Raw genomic sequence first — 8,228 nt, forward strand, 5'->3', positions numbered from 1 at the left:
CAATATAAAAAATAGAAAGCTTAATTGTTCATTGTCTACTAAGACAGAGGGAGTGAAGTGAAGTAGAATAGGCTAATTTTAGGTCAAATCCACTCTACTCTACTTTATTTCCCGTCTCTTCTTCTCAATTCAAACGGACCATAAGAGTAAACCACATTGCCATTTTGATGGGTATTGCAATATTTTTAGCTAGGACAACTTTTACTATTTTCATAAAGAAAGATTAAAAGCAAGGTACTATCTGACTGTGTTTGTATAAAACAGTTTTGAAAATTGTTTTCAGATGATAAAATGTATCAATAATATGTTTACGCAGCACACTTTGTTATTTCCTCTATTTTCTTTTGTAATGTCAAGTCTATGAAAGTCCGATCTTACATCATTTAAGTCTGAATCACATGATACTAAATTTTGCATGGGGTAATTATAAGGACACAGCACATAAAATTCCCATGAAAATTTTCACAGCTATGTTGCCCTAAAACACCGTAATTTGTTATTAATAACAGCGTAGCACTATCATTGTTCCTTGTTTTTTTCCTTCAATGAATAAGAATAATAACATAAATAAGGGAACAAGGAATGTTCCTAGCCCAGCTTAGTCAGTCTTCGGGGAGAAAACCCAAGAAAGAAGAGATGAGATGGAAATGAGCTCATCTCAATTACAAAAAGCTACCCAACGGGAGAAAGAAAATTAACATCTCTAAGTACAATAAATATATATATTTCACCAATATATATATATATATATATATATTGGTGAAATAGATACAAAAGTTTACTTACTAAAATTTTGTCAAATTCTCCCCATGTGTTGCTTAGTTAGTTTGAACTCTGCAGTTTAATTCACTTGTTATTCACTAATCATATGCTTTTAGTGATTAAAGGGTCCATTTATTTTTATTTTGGAGGGGGGGGGGGGGGGGGAGAAGGGTTCCTTACTCCTTAGGAGATAATTGTCCCAATATTATGAAGGAATTGGTCCAAATCTATATTGCCATCATGAAGTGTGCTATGAAGTGGAACTATGTTTGGTCTATAGGCACGGATCTTAGTTCAAGAAGGCATATTCATATGATTGTATCCTTAGTTTGATAAGTTCATTTATTCTTATTATGGTTTCTTTTTTTTAAAGAGAATTTTTATGTCTACATTATTTTTAAAACAAATTTTAAGTTGCAAGTTGTTATTAATTGTTGTTAGTAGGAAAAAAAAAGTAATTTCAATGATAGGTTCAAATTATAAGAAAATTCTTAGGTACTCCCATAGCAAGGAAAAATGGTACTCCCTTCTCTCATATTCATGGTGGACCCCATTATAAATTTAATGAGTAGGCCTCATCATAAATGTGAGAGGAGGGAACACCATTCTCTATGTTCCAAAAGTACCAAATTATAACCAATAACAACTTGTCATCTATGATTTGTTATGAAAATATTGTGGACATTACACTTACTGTTGGTAAAAGTCAATTTTTAAACTTAAAAACAGTCCTTCAAGCTCTTGTAATAAGCATGTCATTAACTTAGATTGAAAATACCCCCTTGATGCAGTGGTTACTTCACAAGTATAAATGTTTGTGGGGTGTGAGGGGTAAGGGCCGGAGTTCAAGTCTCCAAGAGGGAGTTTCACACACATATACACTTAGATTAGGTTAGAGTAGAAACTCTATCTTATATAAAAAAAAAAAAAAAACTTAGATTGAAAATACAACATCAAATTGAGCCTACATAAATTCTAGGCTCAAAATCGCATGAATGTTGTTGGATTTTCAACTTATAAAATAGTGTGTTATTACTTATTAGTTATTATTACTCGTGTTCCATAATTTTATTTACATAAAAGAAAAAGTTAAGGAATACCTTGAGGATATTGGTTTAGAAAATATTTTTAGAAATTTTAATGAGAAATGAAAAGGGTAATTAACTTATTTTACAACTTTTTATATTTCTCATAAAAGTAGTATTAAATTTTTTTTTTTTTAAACTTTATTAACAAATGTCATAAGGGCATATGTTAATCATACCCATAAATAAAAGAGGAGCATAAACCATTTACATAATTGTTTTGCTTGTATAAGCATGTCTTAAACTGTTAGTTTTCTATTCCATTTTGATATATCTCAAAATAAAGACCTCTTTGAAAAATCAATAAATGAAATTTTTTTTATATACAAAATAGAAATTTCTACTATAATATAATTTAAGTGTATATGTGTGTGAAACTCCCTACTGGAAACTTGAACCCCGGCTTTTACCCCCCATACTCCACAATCCACACTCCACAAACACTTATAATAGTGAAGTGACCATCGCGAATTATTAAAATATCATTTATTTTATTTAAAAAGTCATTACCCCTCGTTCATTAGAATTGAACTTAACTTAATTAGGAGAGTTTTAGAAAATTTTGCTTTTTTTTTTTTTTTATCTTTAAAAGACAGTGCATTAAATAATATTCTCTTAAAAATTTAAATTTCTTAAAATTCCTCATTTTCGAATTTTGCTATAATTGCTCCCTTCTTTAGGGAGCATTGTTCATTCCCCAAACCTTGGTTAAAATGGCCAAATACCACTATTTTTTAAAATATTTTGCAATCTACCACTGTTTCCGAACTACCACTAATTGGAAACTCGAGTTTAGGAAACTCGAGTTCCATAAAAAAATTTGAAATTTTTTTTATGTAACTCGAGCTTCATAAAGAATAGTACGGCAAATTTGAAGACTATATTTTCAAAGAACTCGACTTTCTGGAATTTGAGTTATATGGCAAACTCGAGTTTCACAAACTTGAATTTTAAAAAAAGTGGTAGATTACTAAATATTTTGCAAAGTAATAGATCTATGCATATTTTTCCAAATAGTGGTGTATAGTCATTTTGGCCCCCAAACCTCTATATTATTTTTCCTCTCTCATTCGTTCAAAGATGCATCAGCCTCAATTGCCCAGATCTTAGCCATTAGTTCGGTGGGGGCCCTGTCATTGCATATCCGACCGTGGGGGTTTGGTTTGTGGATTTTGCTTGGTTGTACATTTGATTTGGGTTATGAGTTGATTTATGGGTTTGATTTGGGTTGTGAGTTGATTTATGAGTTTGATTTGGTGTAGAATTTAGGTTCTAGAGCCCCAGTTTGTTTGCTTAGAATATGCAGGGAAATTAAGAAAATAAAAAAGAGAATATGATAATAATAAAGGGATGATTGAAAAGTGAATATTAAAATGAAATAGGGTTCAAAATAGGGAATTTAACATGGGTGTTTTGAAAACTAGGGGTCCGTTTGGATAGAGCTTATTGCTGAAAACTGAAAATTGAAAACACTGTAGCAAAATAATTTTTAAATGTGTGAATAGTATCGTGGGACCCATTTTTTTTAAAAAAATTCTGTAAAGTGAAGTTTGTGGGTCCTATGAACAGTACACGGGACCCACAAATGTGCTGAAAGTCAGCAAAATGCGGCTACTGTTCATGCACAGTAACATGAACAGTAGCCTTGTCCCCCTGACCCGTGCTGCAGCAGCAGAAGAAGAAGAAAAAAAAAAAACAAAAAACAAAAAACGCAGACGCAGACGCGGAAGAAGCTGTATCCAAACTCAGCCTAGTTAGCTAAAATAAGAAAGTAGATTTTTAAATTTACATACCCAAAAAAGGACTAGAAATTGGATTGCATTTAATTCCTAAAATCCCAATTCCTAACGCATTTGGCATGTAAAGTAAAGCATTTGCTGTCGTCGTGTTTATCTTTGGTCAGATTTTATTGGTAATCCAAAAACTGGAATATTTGTCATGTCCCTAACATATATCATTAAATTTGTGATGATCATGAGATTGCTAATAAGTTGTCCCTAACACAAATTGAAAATTGTGATCAGCCATTCTTATCTGTTATTCTAGAATTGCAAATTCACCTAAGTGTTTCCAAAAATGCCTCACCCTGTCATGTGATTGATTTATTTTTGTCTAATGCTTGTGGGTATAAATATGCCTGGGTAAAATGTGTGTTTGCAGATCTCAATATTAATGTTTCTTCTCCATGATCAGTACTCATGTTGCCGCACCCAACAGTCACATTATCCTCCCAACTCTCTTCCTTTTATCAAAGTATGAGAAAGATTTTTGAGGAGACATGGAGACTACTAAATCGGATCAATGATTTACCAGAAGATTTTAGCATTTTGTATATAAGTATACATACAATTGAATGGCAAGTACTTATTGCCCTATAAATTTTAGTGTCTTGTGTATCTTTTTTATCTGAAATTTTTTTTATCAGCCCTTCATCCACTACAAGAGGGGTTGACATGTGCTATTTGTGATTTTCTTTAAAATAATTGGAGAAGTGTTCTTCTATGTTACTTTTAGGTTATGGTACCCACCATGATTATAGCATTTAATTTATTTCAAGTATATAGTTTTTCTTCTTCCCTAAGTCAAAATTTGCTTTGTTTGTGTAAGTAATTTGTGTCATATATTGCTCATGATTGTTTTAAAGCCTTCTTTAAAAAAAAAAAAAGTTCATGTATTGTAATAGTTTAAAAGCCAACATAAAATTTAATTTCTTTGTTTTATTATGAATGGATTATTTACATATACAAGTTGTTATAAGAACATCAAATACCAATTATGAAAATTTCAGTAGATGATTTTCTTTTCAGGAATCAGACAAACTGGGATGGCTGCCACTGCAGATGCATACACTTGCTCCTCATGCTCGTGGCATCATGGAGCAAGATGCCTGATTGGATTGGTATGTTCAATCTACTTCTTTCTGTGCTGCTATTTTTGCATTGCTTGAGAATTAAATTTGAAAAATGTATGCATCGTCTGTAATTCTACAACAAGTTAATACTTCTTCATTGAATCCTATGATTTTAATTTTATTAATGTTCATGTCTCTTCCAAAATCTGTTATAGAAGCCTCTATGGAATTAGGAAATATTGTGCGGTAACTTTAGTTCTTTGCAATAAAAAAGTAGAACATAAGAATGTAGAAATTGTAATAGATACTATCAGACAAATTCATTATTGTGGCTGGAATCATTTGCAATCAATGCATTTTTCCAATCTGTATTTTGGGTAAACAGTGCCATTTTCTGTTAATGGACCATTTTCATAATAGAGAAAATACTAATTTCAATTTCTATCTATGGGTTTGACAGAGAACTGAAAATAGAACCAAATGTGTTGGTATTGCTTTCGTATAATCCATAATTTTCTTTATTGGCATTTGGGAATTATTTAATTCTCATAATTCAGCATGTTGATATATATATAAGTTTAATATTTTCCTTTGGGGATTAATCAACTATGGATATATGTTCCTCTAAAACAGCTAGTGCTTATTGAAGATTTTGAAGGCGTGATAAGCCCGGAAACATGTGGAAGGAGGGATCATATGTTGCCCTGAACTTAAAAGATTGGTGGAAGGAAGGATCAAGTAGTTTCATAACTCCAGAAAACATGAAGGAGGAGAGATCTAATGTCACAGAGGGCAATGAAAACCTCAATCTTGCAACCATGTAATATTTTAAAAATGTAACAACCTCACAAATCCAGCATGACTATGTAGAAAGTATCCCAAAAACATGTTTTTCTTGTGTTTGAGCCATCATCATGGTTAACAAATCTATTTATTTAGTGATGTATGGAAGATTGGAATACAAAGTTTGTATCATCCAATGTGTTTCTCCGAATATATTAGTATGTACCATCCAATGTATCTCTCCAAATTTATCAGTCTACTAGCTTTTTCGCGTGTAATATATGTGAGATTTTTTTTTCATTAGATGAGACCAATGTTTTTTTTTTTTTTTTTCATGTGCTCTTATCTATCTAATTTAAGTGAAGATCTATGTAATTATCTGTAATTGGAATGAAAGAAATTTCCATTATGAGAGAGAGACTCCTTTCTCCTTATTTCTCATCTATGGTTTACTTTTTTCAGAGTAATGCTATAGACAAACTATTTTACAACATTTTTACAAACTGATAACAAATTCTTATTAGTTCTATTATAGGTCCATCACTTTTTATTTTCTTTTAAGGAAGAATATAATCTCATTACTAATATCACATTTTTACTTACAATAACTATTTGAAAAATACTAAAATCACATCAGCAGTTTGTAAAAATAATTTGTGTATGTAGCATTCCTATTGCTATTGCTTTTATAGGAGAGAGAGAGAGAGAGAGAGAGAGAGAGAGAGAGAGAGAGAGAGCTATTTCTAAATCCATGTTTTACATATTTACTAAATTGAATCTTTTGGCAGCATTGAACTCGCACCAAAAATAGAAGGTTGGATTTATAGCCAAATTCATCAAAAGTAGTTCACTGACTGACACCTCTTAGCTAAAAAATTGTTCAAATCCCCACTCCAACTATCCAATTATCAACAATAGCTCAATTGATACACACCTCTTAAGTTAAAGAAACATGTTCAAATTCCCACCTCCAATTATCCAAAAGAATGTTGACAGCCACTTTATAATCCAAAACCAAATATCATTATGTAAGGTATCCACATAGTACAACAAAAACTACTGGGGTAAATTTCCATAATTCTATTTCAAACAAAAGGGGCAAAAACTAAAAATCATTCAGCCACATGTTACCAAGCAACCTTATGCCACATTCATCCATTCATTCAAAACAAAAAGGGCTATCTCAAATGCAAACAGCGCATTTGCCTTCTACCGAAACATTCCAGCTAAATTTCGCCCAATTTAACAGCTTTGAGCCACTCTTCTTTGACTCGTACAACTCTTTATCTCTCTGCAACTCCTCCACACACCTCAAGCAGCCTTTGATGTTACTGTTATCCCTATAAAATTAAATCAACCATAAAAACATATAAATATACGTAACTATGAAGATTGAAAATCAAATTTTAAAATTTTAGCTCATTTCAGTACTCTGACGCATGTTAGCAAGAACTATAATAATTTAGCTAACTTGCGCCTTGAATATATATATATGTGTGTGTGTGTGTGTATATATATATATATATATATATATATATTAAATCCTTACCTTTTGGTGTCGGATTTTCTTTGTGTTCTGAGTTTCAGCCTTTCATCTAATCTTTCCCTAGCCTCTTTAGCTACTCCTCCCAATTCCACATCCTGATACGCTTGGTGTTGCTGCTTTTGGATCAAATTTAAACAAAATTATTCACACAAAAAAACAAACAAAAATAAACATATTTATATGTGGATTAGACAATATATAGAGAAAGAGATTGAGATTTGAGAAGGGTATGTATGAAAGTAAGTACCTTTAAAGAAAAAGTGGTATGATGGGTTTCATTGTTGGTAGGGTATAACGAAAGATAGGACCGCCTTGTTCCACCATTGGCAGCCAAATTTGCTGATTCCGGGCCTCCTGCAACGCTCTGATGGAACCGTCTCTTTCGGGCACATTCAACACCAGGTAGCATTCCAGCCATTGATTTACAACAACAACCCGAGCTTTAAATAAAGATAAATAAATATGATTTCGTTTTCTATTTTTGTGCAAATATTTGTGTGTGAAAGAGAAATATATACCCAGATAGAAAAGATGAAAACTTGGGAAGGGAAAGAAAGTGTTGTGTACTTGTATTCAACGCCTGTGTCTCCAAAACAGAAGAAAGCTAAATAGATACCCTGAAAAAAAGGAAGGAGATAGGAAGGAAGGAAGGAAAGTAGTCAAAAACTGTGGGCTAACAAAAACATAAAGATAACCTTAAGTGGTTTTACTTTTACGACCTCCAATATCAAAGCTCCTTAAAGAAACTTCCTTGAAACTCAGAAACTGTGAGCCACGTAGCGTGACTGACCACACCCAATTTTTTTGGCCTAACGTCGGTAAAGAATAATGCTCTGTTTGTTTCGATAGAAAATTTTAAGTCCGTTTGAATACGGTTTATTTTATTAAAAATTGAAAACTGAAAATATTGTAGCAAATAATTGAAAAACGCGGGTTGATTATTTTTGGTCCGAGCACTGTAGCTCAGCTGAAAATGCGTTTTTACTTTCTTTTTTTTTTTCTTTTTTTTCTTTTTTTTTTTCCTTCTATTAACTCCTCAGTCCTCACCCACACTACCTAACACCTGCGTCTTCGAGAATAGAGTTCCACGCTCGCCAGAGAAAGGAAGAGAGGAAGAACTACATCGGTCCAACGCTGGCGAAGAGCTCAGAATGTAAATCCACAAGGAAAACAACCCAGTCTGACGCCGGCGAAGATCGGG

At 32.4% G+C, this 8,228-nt stretch overlaps 1 protein-coding gene across 1 annotated transcript; it reads right to left on the reverse strand.

Annotated features, from left to right (window-relative positions):
* Positions 1–6,481: 6,481 nt before the first annotated feature.
* LOC142639975 (uncharacterized) lies at positions 6,482–7,713 on the reverse strand. The gene is made up of 3 exons (XM_075814098.1): positions 7,275–7,713; positions 7,031–7,140; positions 6,482–6,821 (listed from the first exon to the last, which is right to left on the reverse strand). The coding sequence occupies exons 1-3, from the start codon at positions 7,443–7,445 to the stop codon at positions 6,665–6,667; spliced, it is 438 nt and encodes a 145-aa protein (XP_075670213.1). The 5' UTR covers positions 7,446–7,713; the 3' UTR covers positions 6,482–6,664.
* Positions 7,714–8,228: the final 515 nt, after the last annotated feature.

The sequence above is a fragment of the Castanea sativa genome, chromosome 1, assembly GCF_040712315.1.
Source record: "Castanea sativa cultivar Marrone di Chiusa Pesio chromosome 1, ASM4071231v1".
Lineage (NCBI taxonomy): Eukaryota > Viridiplantae > Streptophyta > Magnoliopsida > Fagales > Fagaceae > Castanea > Castanea sativa.